This window comes from Pyxicephalus adspersus, chromosome 7 (assembly GCF_032062135.1).
Source record: "Pyxicephalus adspersus chromosome 7, UCB_Pads_2.0, whole genome shotgun sequence".
Classification (NCBI taxonomy): domain Eukaryota; kingdom Metazoa; phylum Chordata; class Amphibia; order Anura; family Pyxicephalidae; genus Pyxicephalus; species Pyxicephalus adspersus.
This window is the reverse complement of record NC_092864.1, coordinates 10090813-10105432: the sequence shown is the minus strand read 5'-3', so window position 1 is coordinate 10105432 and position 14620 is coordinate 10090813. Positions and strand designations below refer to the sequence as shown.

The following is a 14620-nucleotide window of genomic DNA, read 5'->3' as shown; positions in this document are numbered from 1 at the left end:
CCATTCTATCCTTTGCAGAAAGCTTTATTATCCCTAATGTCTCTGGCTACAATACATCCTGCATTCAGAATGTCTTCAGCCCCATTGGCCTGTAGAAAGCCGAGACTACAAGTGTAAACCCCCCCCATCAATGCTACATAATGCAAGGAATCATGAGACATGGGAGTTTTTCTATAGGCAAAATGCTGACTTTTGAGTGTTCTCCCCTGGCCCCTTTTAGCTGGGTGCACCACCCAACACTTTTTGGTAACCACTCGGCTGTTTTTGAGTACTTGCTGAAAAGCTGTGTCACAATACAGGGGCTGCCACCCACCTACAGCTTTTTCCTACCCAGCTTAAAAAAGTTTCTTTAAGGTATACTGTAGACATTTGGTGCCCAGAAACAAATGCTTTGGTTTATTTTACTTGCTTTTCAAATACGCTGATACTTTTTGTTTTATCTACAGCTATTGAAGCAATGAAGAACGCCCACCGTGAGGAGCTTGAGAGAGAGCTGGAAAAGTCTCAGCGCTCCCAGATAAGTAGCCTCAATGCGGATGTGGATTCTCTGCGGAGGCAGTATTTGTAAGTCGCATGAACATAAAAATACCTTACCACTGAAACCACTTGTTTCTCTGTTTTATAAATAACCCCTATTTTGGATGTGTTGAGTTGTACTCATGCGATATTGAATGTTATCCCTTTGACAGGGAGGAGCTGCAGTCTGTGCAAAGAGAGCTGGAGGTCCTTTCAGAGCAATATTCTCAGAACTGTCTGGAGAACGCCCACCTGGCTCAGGCATTGGAGGCGGAACGTCAAGCTTTGCGCCAGTGTCAGCGGGAGAACCAAGAGCTGAACGCTCATAACCAGGTGCCTTAAATGTTTTAGTGTGGGGCCGTTGATAATATGACCACCATTAGTTTTGAAACTTTGATTTCTGGTTCTCTTTTATTGCATTTTAGGAGTTAAATAACCGCCTAGCCAGTGAGATAACTCGGCTAAGAAACCTTGTAACAGGAGATGGGGAGGTATCCCCCCTGACTCAGGGCAAGGACGTTTATGAACTTGAGGTAAAAGGAGAAGACACATTTGCACTTTTTTGTTCCATCTTAAAAACACTGTGACCAAACATTTGATGACTTGTAGAGCGCTGACCAAGCTTGTTGCAAATCCCATTGCAAATCTGTTAGTATTAACCTCCCTGGCGGTATTCCCAAGTGTGGCTCAGGGTAAATTTTCAGTACCAAAAGCGGTAACCCTGAGCCACACTTGTTGCCTCGTTTAAAACTCGTACCTGGTTCCCACGTTCCAGAGGTTTCCTCCAGCGATTCCCAGCATATGCTTCCCCTGGCGATGCCATCCCCAACACTGACATGACGGGGACGCAGATGCCGGTGGCATCTGCCTCTCCGTCATGTGAACATTGTGGACGCGAGGCCAGGGGAAGCAGATGCCGGCTGGACATCTACTCATCTACTCATGAACCCTGGGCTGGAGGGCGGGACCTTTTGGCAGGTAGGCTGGAAATTTAAAAAAATGAGTATGCACCGCTTTTACATTTAAAAATACTCATTATTCATACCACCAGGGAAGTTAATAAAGAACTCAACTTTTTGCTGCTAAAACTACCTCTTTTCTCCTAGGAAGGTTTTCCACAAAACAATGGAGTGTTTCCCTGGGGTTTTGTATCCATAAAGCCAAAAGGCGCATTTGTGAGCTCATGTACTAATGTTGGACGATATTGCCTGGCTCTCAATCCTCATTCAGATTCATCCAGTAGGTTTGAGTGGGGCTCTGTGCAGGACACTTGAGTCTCCATATATTTATGGGGCTGGATTTTACACAATGACACAGTCAGCGCTTTCCTTAAGATTACAAGCTTACAATTGTCTATAATGAAGGCTTGAACTCATTATTTGGAGAGATCACCAAACCATCTTGGCCAGATGGTGGGTGTGATGTTCAGGTTTCCCCAAACTTTGGACATATAATCACCTCCAGTAGTTAAGATTGTTTGTGTTTTGTGTCATTTGGTGTTGACTGACCACCGATGATATCCTAATCTTTTATTATATCTTGATGTTTTATTTACACTCAAGGATTCATCCAAAAAAAAATCCTAATGGCACATTTTATTATTTCCCTAACATCCTACTATACTTTACGGTGAAATACTTTGTTGTGGTATTGTTTGAGTGACACTGGTGTATAATTTTTGCTCCCCTGTGCAGGTCCTTCTACGGGTGAAGGAGTCGGAAATCCAGTACCAAAAGCAGGAGATCAGCTCCCTGAAAGATGAACTGCACACAGCTCTAAGGGTAAGAATTTATACCTTTTGTTCTATTTTACATACTTTTTTACTGAGAAGACAGCATTGACTTGTATAGGGTTTAAATAGTGTAATTGATTCAATCTCTAGAGTTTTAAAGTTTTATCTGCACAAAAAATGTATCTGCAATATATGCACATAACCTGCAAGAATCCTGAGAGCTTCTATCTTTGTGTTAATACTATAATGTGATCAGCCCTGTCCAGTTCTGCTAAGGTGGACTACAGAAAACCTCCCCTCTCCATTACAAACAAATAACCTGCTTTAGACAAAGCCTTGCTACCAAAAAACTAGAATCAATATTGGAATTTGAGAGCCATGGTCAAAACTATGCTCATGTAGCATAGTCAAATCCTTCTGTAACTACAACATACTAAAAGTTACAATGACAATTTCTTTTCCCCTCAAGGATAAGAAGTACACCAGCGATAAGTACAAAGACATCTACACAGAGCTGAGCAATGTTAAGGCCAAGGCCGAATGTGACATCAGCCGGCTGAAGGAGCAGCTGAAAACAGCCACTGAGATGCTGGGGGACACAACCCCCGAGACAGCATCTGTGTCTGGATACGGTAAGTCGCTGCAAGAGCACTTCTGCTGTCCGGGCTTGAAAGAACTAATTCATTGCAACAATACATTCATTTCATTTTCATCAAATGCCCTGACATGACAAAACATGGTTTTTATGCTGCAGATATCATGAAATCTAAGAGCAATCCAGATTTCCTGAAGAATGACAGGTCCAGCATTAACAGACAGCTGCGGAATATCAGGTCCAAGGTAGGCAGAGCTGAGGAACACCATGTAGTTAATAAATCCATGGTGGGGGGTTCCTAAGGCAAGATTTTTGGAATGATTGAGGACAAGGGAAGAGCAATTAGTTTTTTAATACCTAGCCTTTAATTTTGACGGTGCAAGTGGTGGAAATGCGTGATTACGTTAATTCCCCTTCCAATTATATATGGGTTTCCTTTCTGGCATCTGTATGAGTGCTAGGATTTGAATGCCTGTGTGTATCTTGAGAGTGAAATGCATACGTTTTTGGAGGTCTCTGCGCCTGCTGACTCTTTGCTTAAAGCTTGAGCGCTTTACCCAGGGCATGGAAAACTTGGCGAGCCTGGTATTCAGCAAAATGTCAGAAAATGAGGTCAGTGACCTCTACAATGAGCCATGCACATTCTCTAAAAGTAGTGAACACTGCAAAGCCAAGCTTGCTGATTACATGTCAGCCTTTCAGATACCAGAATTAAACTCCCAAACTCTATGAGCAACTGAAATGAATAAATCTGTAAAAATTGACTTTGTAAAGATTATTTAATTTGTGACACCCTTTTCCCTGCCTGAGCCTTGTGATTTTATTTCTCCAGTTGGTCACCCCGTATAGATCATAAATGTCTGCTTGTTAGTAAGTATATGTGATTGAATCCTCCCCCTACGTATCCGACAGTTTTGTCAGCAGCATGGGTTATGCAGGAAGTGCCTGCATTGTAACACGGTGTTGGGTGGGTTTGGGGATTGATATTCAGCACGATCACCCAGGATTCATGCGTTTTCTCTGTCTGTCTGTGTCTGTGTGTCCCTTTGTCCCTGGCAGTCCGTAATTGAGCAGGTCTCATGGGATAACTGACAAGTTCCACGTACCAGGTTCCCTGACATGTAGGTAAACCAAGGCCACCAAACTGTGCATGCAGAACTTTCTCTCCATCCCAAGTGCTGCAGTCCAGACTGCCCCTTTCTCTCAGCCACAATCTTTCAGTGAAATACAAAAGGCCTCGGTGTGACAGACCACACAGTACACAGCCAGGCTGGTCACCTAGGATTTCCTTACTGTTATTGATCCTTAAACTCTATTATTCCCTTGTTTAAAAAGAATTCTTTTTTTGCAATAGAAAAGTTTTGATTTTATGAATAGGAAATACGAAAACTGGTGGCTATGTGAAAATATTAAGTCTTTAAAATGTAGACAAAAGCCATAAAAATGCACCAACGTTCCTTTTTGTAACAATATGGAGTAACTCCTTCGGCAAGGAGTTGGTTTGGGTGGCATGGGGCTTTTTTTTTTTTTTTTTTTATTCCTCAGCTGATTTTTTATCTGAGTATGATAAAAACAAGGAATGACTCTGGATATAATATGGCTATGTCTTGTGTCAGCAGAAGTATAAGTGGGCACAGTTAGCGTTAACCTAACCTGAAAAGCACCTAAATGCATTAATGAAACATTCAGTACCTGCAAGGTCCCTGTGTATAGTCTTATTGTTCTTGTGGGGCCCCTTGGATCATTAGGTGACCATACAAACTACAGAAAACAGTACTCATTCCAGAAATTTTTTTAAGCTGGGTGGGAAGAAATTGTAGGTGGGTGGCAGCCCCTGTGTTGTGACCCAACTCTTCAGTAACCATCCATAAAAGGTGCTGGGGAGAACATTGGAAGATTTTTCTATTGAGCTACTTTGATAGGATGTACTTTATAATGTAGATTTATTTTTTATCGTTTTGTAATGATTATTATTGGAGAAGGGGGATTCTTTAGAAAACTAAATATATAACATGTTGCCCTACAGCTCAAACCTACTGTGGGGGAAATTATTGCTCAGTACAAATTAAGTCTTTATTCTACACTTATACTGCTTGTTATTGCTGTCAGTGGAATTGGAAAACCAAACTACTTTGAGGGGTTTTTATAATGGACATTTTAGCAAGAATTAGTCTATTCCAGATCATAGTCCATTTCATATCAGATTGGTCAGCTGAAGCATGAGGCAGCTCGATTGTCTTTTTATCAACTGTGCACAGAATAATTATTATGAATAAAAGTACTTTTAGTCCAGGCTGTACATAGGGCCACATATTATCTCCAGGTTTGACTGTTTTTGTAAGGGCAAGCTTAGTCATCTAGAAAATACAGAATCTCAGTAGAATTCAAGGATTTGTTCCTAATCTGGGGTAGGACATAATACCAGTTGAATTCCGGAATGTGTTAGGATCCAAGGGGACCACAGAATTTTGTATACTGACATAGGTACTGTAGCTTGGGTACTTTCCACACTGTCTCAGGTTTACTCAGGGTTTGAGAGTCCCGTGTCTTCACACCCATTTTGTTTTGTACCTAGAACATCACCACTTTCTGTGTGCATCAGCAAGGGCAGGAATCACACTCCACCGACAGCCATGTTTTTAAGTGAAGCAATGTGTGGTGGACCATACAGAATCAAACAATTATATATTGGGGTTTATACAAGGGAACTATTTATCCTATGGAATGAAAAGTACAGCTGCAGGTTTAGGGATTTTTTTTTTGGTTTTCTTGGATAGCAATGGCATCCACTGGAAGGGGCCCAATTTTTGGAGATCTTGTAGGGGCTTTGGGTTCACTTTTGGAGCATTTAATGTACTTATTCAGCATTCACATAAAGGGGTGCAGATAACCACTCGGGGGTGGGAGGTAACACTTTGAACATTGGGATTTCCTGGTTGAGTCAAGTGTGATTTTCGGTATTGATAAGTAGTATAGCCTAGTAGGTAGGTGCTAACTTCAATTCAAGTGTGTTCCAATACTGCAAAGTATGTGATGGTCATGTACAGTTTCACTGCATGGGTTAGTGGATATGCAATATGCATCTTACTTTTAGCCTTGTGTAGAATGCAATAACCCAGTGCTGTAAAACTAGCTATGATTCAATTCCCCTACATAGCACAAAATGACTTGTTTGATCCACAGAGATTGTTGTTGTGCTGTGTTACTGGCTGCACTATGCTTACACCTGACCAATAGTAATTAGGTAACCTAAACATCTGACCAATATATAAAGATATGCAATTTGATGCCAGCATGTTCATATATAATTATTGGATACAAGCCACCACAGAGCAACCATGGCCTTTGCCTTTGTGCTGTGGACCGAAACCTGACCTGCAGCAAGGTAGTTGCCACATAGAACTGCAGCTACCATTCCACTTCTCACCAGCAGGTGGCAGTGCAACAAAATCAGCAGTTTCAGATATTAGTAATGGGCATTGGGTAAGGTGAGTTTGTGCAAAAACTAAATTGTTGCATTGCACATATGATAGTATTACAGCACATTCACCACCATAGGTGAGCAGATAAAGGGTAGTTATTGCCGGAGTGAAAAAAGACGGGACAGTAAGATTAGGTACAGCTCATCATGTTTTTTGTAATTAACCAGTGACACTTAGGTGTAGTTTACATTCTTCCATAATCTTCCCATTTTGTGGCTCCTCCTCCTGTTCAGTCTTTTCAGTGTGGTATTCACTGACCTTTTCACCGACCTGTCATGTGTGACTCACCCACCAAGACACTCCCGTCTGTCCTCAGCATGCATCACTAATCTCTGTGTACATTACATCCGTATGCATGCCCAGCTCTCCCAATTCATCTCATCTCACCTATGTTCTCTCTTTTTCTCCACACAGAGCCTGAAGGAGGGGCTAACGGTCCAGGAGCGCCTCAAAATCTTTGAATCCCAGGACTATAAGAAACACTAACACCTCCAGATTTCTGCTGCGTGTCCCCAGGGCTTGGAGCAGACATAAGCCGCCCAGGATCCATCGGGCTTCAGGGGACTCTGATGTGCAGCTTTTTTTTTTTTTTTGCACGTCATTTGGCTCTTGAAATGTGCAAGGCCGTTCAGGTGTTGAAATGGTTAATTCCTGTGGGTACCTCTCCAGCTCTTGATGTCCTGTTTTGTTTTCCCCTTCTCCCCTCTCTTGCTCTACGACAGGCACACTTACTCCTCTGCCATCTTGTCAGAGCTTTAATTCGCAGTCAGAATTGTCAGTATTAAGGCACGTCTGCCGAACAATAAGCTATCAGGCGTGAAGACGCTGGGACGTATGCGGACTCCCCGACATGCGCTGGTGCCTTCATTGCTGCTAAAGGGGGGACCTGAACCACAAAACTGATACAATTGACAGGGCTGCATTGTTGGGATAGTATACAGACTCTTGCTCTCCTCACAAATGTCTGTAGTTATTTATATATATGTATGTATGTGTGTGTGTGTGTGTGTGTGTAAAGCATGTGTAAATGATAGGGAAACCTAATTTCTTTAATAAAAAATATAACCAAGGGTGGCTACTGCCCTCGAATCAGAAACCACATTGTGCTCTTTGTCTCAGTATAAGATCCCTAAATGTTTTGAGGTAATTCAGACTGCTGGTATGGGAAGCAATGTGTCTATGGCCGTATTTAAAGTATAAGCGGAGGCATTCTTATTAATGGACGTAAATGTTCATGTTGTCCAAAAAAATGGCTTCCTTTAAAAATAGGCCTAACAAGTTCACAAAGAGCAAATAAAGACAAAGCACGGAGAAGAATATAACACTAATTCCTAAATTGTAACTTGCAGACTTATAAATGTGCATATAGGTATCACATAAAGCCCCAGAATCAGGAGAATTGTAAGGATAAGGTTGTGGAAGTGTTAGTGCAGAACTAAGCCTGAACAATTAACGCTAAGAATCATAACTTGTGTCGGCCCACTAGTGACTGGTGCTCTTTATTGTAAATATACAACATGCTATCATTCACTACATTCAGGTCAGGCTGCAGCTATAAGCTTTGTGTCACAGGACACTGATGTTATTAAGTGCAATATTCCTTTTCTCTCTTGGCTGCTGAGGAATATCTCAAAGATCCCAAAGTTTGTCCTGCATGATATCGCTGAGGCAGATCCTTTTCATTTCTGTATATTTTGTTTCCCGTTTATATGCAGTGTGGAAGTGACTTGTGATTTGGGGGGGTTTTTCCACCTTTGAGGTCGCTCCACATGCTTTTTTTTTTTCTTTTTAATCAATTAGCAAGACATTGCAGGCCTGATTGTGTAAATGCAGGAACTAAAGACATTGGTTCCCAATAACAAGCACATTTTTTTCTTCTAGACATCCAGTTGATACATGTAACAGCTCTACTCTTATAATTAGTCATCATTGTACTGTATGAATTATCTAGTATAATCTTGTGGCTGAAACAAGCGACTTGATGTACATAGTTGTAGCTAATGGATACATTTCATCCCTCTGAACATTGGAATAGCACAGAAAATCTCTGCTGCTCCCTGTGAAAATTTGGTGTAGGTGAATTGTGTTGGCAGTCTGAGGATTTTTGAGCACCTGTGGGAAGTGTTCCTGGGTGCCCGATAGTGTCCTGTTAGGCTTGCTGGGGGGACTTGGCAGGTGTTCTACGGTTGTTACATTGTGGCGATGTATTTAAGTGGCTCAGAAGGTCAAGATAAGTTGAATATGATTTTTATGTTTGTTTTCGGTAAGTTTAAGTATCATTTATATTTTTTGTTGATGGAGAAAGTGTTTTAAAGGTTTTGTCTGCAGTGATAGATGGCTGAAATTGTCAGATTTGTTCTGGTTTCTGCAGCATTCTGAGAGATTTCCTCTGGTGCTCAAGTAGGGAAAAAAAATCCTTTGCAAAGCTGGGATTTCCTTTGAGGGGAGGGCAGGCATTGTGTCCACCCACAGAGCTCAGGAGGAACATGAAGGAGGTCTGTACAAGTGTTAGCGCAGTGCAAGTTTTTTTGTTTGTCACTGTAATGTGCAATGTGGTCACCGTATGTCGGATGATGGATGTGGCGGAGCTCTTGGAAAGAGGTAACTATCTGCAACCACGCTGTTCAGGTAGTAAAGATTTTACGGTTTCGTTTGTGGAAAAGTATTGGTTCAGTATTCAGTAATTCTGTAATATTTGTAGTAGTTCAGTAATATTTGGTATATTTTAGCTCCTCTCTAAGTGTGCAGTAATTGTAGTGTAGCCCAGTTGTAAACAATCCAACCTATCACTTCTTCAGAATAGGTGGCACACAAAAGCTGACAGGTCTAGTTTATAATCAAGCTTTTATCTGGAACAATGCTGCTGGGTCACTAGTGGTACTTCTCAGTTTACTGAATATTCTCTCATGATCTTTGTTCTGTCCACAGGTAGTTTCTGCTGTTAGGTAGGGGTCTGGCTGGTCTGACTGATATTGGTGCTCCTTTCATTTAGTTTTTGGTTCTCCAGCCAGGGGAATTGTTGACTTTAGTAGGAGCACACTGTCAGTGTTGCCGCAGAAGTCTGGCCATTCTCCTGTCCACGAACAATCTGCGGCCTTCGTGATGCAGTAGAGTTATTGGGATGGATAAACATCATTTGATACATTTTCAGTAGAAATAGTTTTAGAAGGTGCCCTATTACTGCTATGCATTAAAATTTATTCTCATAATCTTTAATATCCCATTGTGCCCCCACCCTCTTTATGAGATGTAATACATGATTCCAGATTACAGTTACAGTGATTACAGTGATGATGTTCCTATGTCACCTGCAAGCTTCTGACCCTGAAACTGTCCTTCTGAGGCTGTGCTAATAAATGTGGGCATCCATTGTCCAAAAAGCTGACATGGTGGCTTATAGTCACATGACTGGTCTGAATATATTTCCCTTTCAGTGACACGTGGCATTATCTTTTCTTGAAAGCCAAAAAAAAAAGTTTCAGAGTAGAATATTGAAATCCCACTTTTTTATCTCAATAAAGGTTTTCTTGAAGTGCATGTTCCCAATGCTTACACTTTCCCTAAACCTTTGTTTATATAGAATTTCCTGTAGCCTACAACCCTATGCCAATTGCATCTAAGATAACAGAAGCTGGTTTATTCCTATATATTCCTCAGCAGCTAGGTGTCTGCATCTGTCGTCTGGTTGACATAATGGCTGTAAATATTGCAGCTGTGCACACTACATTCATCTGGTGACTGTGTCTGAAATGCTTGGCCTGTGGTCTGACCTTTCTCTACAGAAAAGCATTCCTCCTCTGTGATTTTTGTATTGGGTATTTTTCATGCCTGACATTCTGCAGGAAGCAGCTTTTTGAGAGGTGTAGGGGCCAGTAAGAAATGTGATACTTTAAAGCCTTAGTCTGCACTCCTTTTACCATGATAAAAGCCAATTACACACCAATAGTCTTTGTAACCTCTATGTATTAAGGACCAGGGATGATAATCTTGGTAATGGAGGGTAGAAAGGAGACAAATCTCATTTTTTGTGGGCCATTCTGTCAGTAAGATGAATGTTTATACCACTGAACCACCTGCAATACCAGCATCTCTGATCTCTGCAACTGTGCAAAAAAATCATCAGTCAAGAATCCTGCAACATCCAATGTGGTTCCTTGAGCCAACTCCTACATAAATAAAGAACACTATAATGATGTAGGGATCAGATAAACCACTACGTGCCATGGTAGGGACCAAGAATCGGACACCACCTGCAGAGTAATCCGTGCCATGTTTGCGTTAGGTACCATTTGTTAAACATTGAAGTCTGCAGTCCCCCAAACACCACTGCATGGAGTTTAGTAACTGAAATACCTCAAAACGATCCTCTAGCGTGCATTCTGCAAAACTGTTTTAATGAAAGTTTCTCTTTTTACATATACTTAACAGACCCATTTGTGAATTTTTTTTTTTCTTTTATAGGGGGGAGCAAGAGTCCAAATAAAACCTGTCATTTGTTAGTGTGTATATGATAATGTATGTAGAATTTTAATTTCTTTTTTTCCTTTGTGGTTCATGTTCCTCTGCAGCCAATGACCCACTTTGGGACGGCAGTGATATGGCCGTACGCCCGTCGGTCCCATCTAAATCATCAAATGTTTTAAACGCCGGATAATTTAAAGAAAACCTGTATAGTATTCAGAACACACTTTGTACATATTTCTTAAGTCAGAGATAGTGAGTTTTGTGTCCTACTTGTGTTTTTGATCTTTAAAGCCAGATGTTTATTTTTTTTTTTCTTCTTTTTCTTGTGGATTGAGTGTAACATTTTGGAGTTGAGTGACCCTGTAAGTTTTGCTAATATTTTAGAATCTCACCGGATGTGAAGTCCTGCATTGTTTCGTTTCCTGTGTAATATACATAAATATATATGTTGTAGAGGATTTGTACAGCCTGCCTCAGTATTCCACAATCCCCCCCCCTAAATAAATCTGATTCCCCACAGAGGAGGGGAATTGGTGTAAAAAGCTGCTGATATTGAGCAGGATTCGGCAACCTTTGAAGGAAATACAATCCTCAGCACGCCCGGGTTACACAGAGCTTGCTGGGGTTTGTAGTTTTCTCAATCTAGTTGCTTATTCCTTTTTTTAGAGTCCTCTGCAGCCTGTGGGTGTTGCAACTTATAACGAGAACCGTTTTCGTCTGTATTCTGTAAATACAAAATTCCAGCTCTTGGTTCTAAGACTGTTTAAACACGTCACTGGCAAAAGTGCTGCATTTTAGCATGGCGATAATGTGCTGGCTCCACTATAAAGCTTGCCCGCTGTTCAATTAAAGCCTCATGAAATTGTGCCACTTATGTTTCAGAACAGGCATGAGCATTAAAATGTAGGAAAATTAATTTGTTTTAACAAAACGTAATATCGGCACAATTTCTGTCAAGTTATCCAATTTGAAACACCTAGACCCCCTAGGCTGTGGTGCTACAGCTGTAAGTAGACTTTGAATGCAGACTGTTAGACACTATGTAAAATACCCATTAATGGCCTGTGTGTTACAATCGTCCCACAATATGTAACAGCAGCTTCTGTATCTCCAGCCACTTAGAACCGCACTGGCCTAATCATGGTTGGATGACTTGGAATCCTATTATCTGCTTTAGCCTTTGTACATCTCCTAGGGGGCGCTCCCTGGACAGCCCAGTAAAATATGCAAGGAATGCCCAATCTCAGAAAAGACAGGGATACCAGAGAGACATAAATCTTCTGTCTGGATGTATATGGCTTTGTCATTCTTAAATAACCTTTTCTTTTTAATATTTTTATGACGCCTTAGCTGTGGTGTTTTGCTCCTTCAGTCTGCATGGGCACCGTGGTATAGTTGCTGCCTTATGCTGCTGTGCCCTCTGCTGGCTGACGGTAAGTACTACAAACAGCTTATGGCTTAAAAAAAACTACATTGATGATCTTGTCTCTCACAACATATAGTATGAATGCTTATGATTTTTTTTATTTCCTATCTTCTTTTCCTACTTGTGGTGATATTCCCCAAGTCCTGGATTTTTTTTTTACCTATTTCCCTGCAACTCACACTTTTGGTCACGTTTATTTTCTCCCGCCGGATGCGTGCGACTCGCTAGGTTCCTGTGGATGTAGCTGATCATTTTTATTTTGTAAATATAACTACTTAACTTTACATAAACTATATCGTAATAAACTATTTTTGCACCACCCTTTAAATTTTGTCTGTGTTTTATTGCTATTTAAAGATGTAAATTTAAGGAATAAGGATGTATTTAAGGAATAAATAAAATGAAAATAATGGTTACTATGAAAGGCCAATATGTTCCATGCAACCAAAATCTGTTGTTTGAAAAAAAAAATATAGGTGACATCTCGGCCCGTGCAACTAAGACTTTACTTTTGTTACACTAAATACCCATTAACACCACTTAAAGCCAGACATGAAAGCAAAACAGGATTTGATGAACTTGCTGTAAAATCCTTTTCTTGAACTCCACTGACAGCCAAGAAGAGGTCATTTACCTTTTGTGTTATACTGCCACCTACAGGGCTGATTCGACATTGAAAAAATGTATGTTTCCCTGGGGTAACCCCTCCTGATGACATGCCTAGCACCGAGATTATAAATCAAGGTGTGGGCAGTGTTCTCCACAGAATTTTTTTTCAGCCGAGTGGTAAAAAAAAGGGGGTGTGGCAAAACACGGCAAATTTAGTGCTCCCAGTTGTTTATGCCATGGGTATCCAGTAACCTCTTATTTATATATATATATAATTTATATAGCGCCAAAATATTACACAGCACTGTACATTAAATAGGAGATGCAAAGGGCAGACAGATACAGACAGTGACACAGGAGGAGACTCTGCCTTAAAGAGCTTACAAGTATCCCTTAATGGTCTCCAAGAAAAGGATTTTACAGCATACAATCAGATTCTATTATGTTCCTCACCTACTAAAGCACATAGGAAGTCATTCACATTTGGGACATCTGAAACTGATTCAACTAGGAGGTGGGCAACACAGCAAAGGTATGTTAACTAAAAAAAACTAGGTGGCAGCTTTGCAAAAAAAAAAAAAAAAAAACACACAAAACAATACTTTAGATAGGGGGTGACACCTGACCTGTAGGACTATAGGCTTGGCTAATGGCTGGAATTGGTGGACCATGGAACTAGAATATCTTTACAGTGTCCATCCAGGATGAGAAAAAAGAAAAATAAATCCTGCTGACTTACAGCCCAAATCACAACATGAAAAAGTCTTCTCAAACAGGTTAAAGGCTTTTACACATCTGAGGGGCAAAAATATGTTATTCAGATGTTTCCCAGTTCCAAAAGGGAGTGATCTGGGTGCAATGGCAACGTCTGTGCAGTCCTAGGGGCTTGAAAGCAGGACTGGTGGACTCAACAGGATGATCTCCGCTAGTTTCACAGTGGAGCTTTAGTTGGTAAATCGCGAAGAACATGCCTCTGTGCTCAGTAAGTATTATTCTGTTTACTACTGTTATTACTGTAGTACAAATGTCGGCAGAAAGGAGAAGAGAAGCCAGACAGACAACAAATCTAGGGAAGAAAAAGTCCCCAGAAGCAAATGATTCCTGGCTGCAAATGTCACTCATCACTAAATACACTACAGGTTGACATTCAAAATTCTGGCAAACTCCGGGCCCTGAGTGCCAGATTTTCGAAATTCCGGAGTTTTTACGTATATACTTACCAGAAAATGACTACCAGTAAAGTCCTTTAAATGGATGCTGAATCCATAATAGGCCAAACAGAAGCAAAAAAATGAGAAGGAATGAGGAAAGCATGTGCAAGGAAGACGTAACAGCTGATTCTAGAGTACAGCACCATCAAAACAAACGGCGCCTCCAAAAAACAGTGTAAATTTAGACAAAGAATTCTGCAGCCATCTTGCTGCCAGAACTTCTATTGGATGTATGGTATGCAGAACCCAGGCTACCCTTACAGTGTCCAGTCTGAGAGGGGCTAGAAACACCAGTGCTAAATTTAGGACAGCTGAGATTAGACCTGGCAGAAGACAGATTACCCTTTTACAAAGAACTGAAGGTAAGGTACTCATCCTCCTAGGTCAATAACAAAAACAGTCAGGCATGTCGAGATTAGAAGGCGTTATCCAGGGCTGCCCTACAGTTGTTTGGCGCTGTCCAGTCCTCATGTAGTCATCACTATAAAGTAAAGCTGACTTAAGCTACGTACACACGTCAGATTTTTATCGCCCGATAATCGGCATCGGCCAATTATCGGGCGAAAATCTGCCGTGTGTACAGTC

At 41.0% G+C, this 14620-nt stretch overlaps 1 protein-coding gene across 4 annotated transcripts in view; it reads left to right on the top strand.

The window, feature by feature from the left end:
• LOC140335048 (myosin phosphatase Rho-interacting protein-like) overlaps positions 1–12543 on the top strand; it is a 99850-nt gene extending 87307 nt beyond the window's left edge. Inside the window, exons 17-24 of one of the 4 annotated variants that reach the window (XM_072417413.1) lie at positions 447–564; positions 690–849; positions 942–1049; positions 2211–2297; positions 2718–2880; positions 3003–3088; positions 3903–3964; positions 6740–12543. In XM_072417413.1, coding sequence (XP_072273514.1) covers positions 447–564; positions 690–849; positions 942–1049; positions 2211–2297; positions 2718–2880; positions 3003–3088; positions 3903–3935 — 755 coding nt within the window. In that variant the 3' untranslated portion in view covers positions 3936–3964; positions 6740–12543. Of the gene's footprint in view, positions 1–446; positions 565–689; positions 850–941; positions 1050–2210; positions 2298–2717; positions 2881–3002; positions 3089–3675; positions 3714–3902; positions 3965–6739 lie in introns of all 4 variants that reach the window. The other 3 variants (XM_072417414.1, XM_072417411.1, XM_072417415.1) reach the window with 3 other exon arrangements.
• The last annotated feature ends 2077 nt before the right edge of the window (positions 12544–14620 follow it).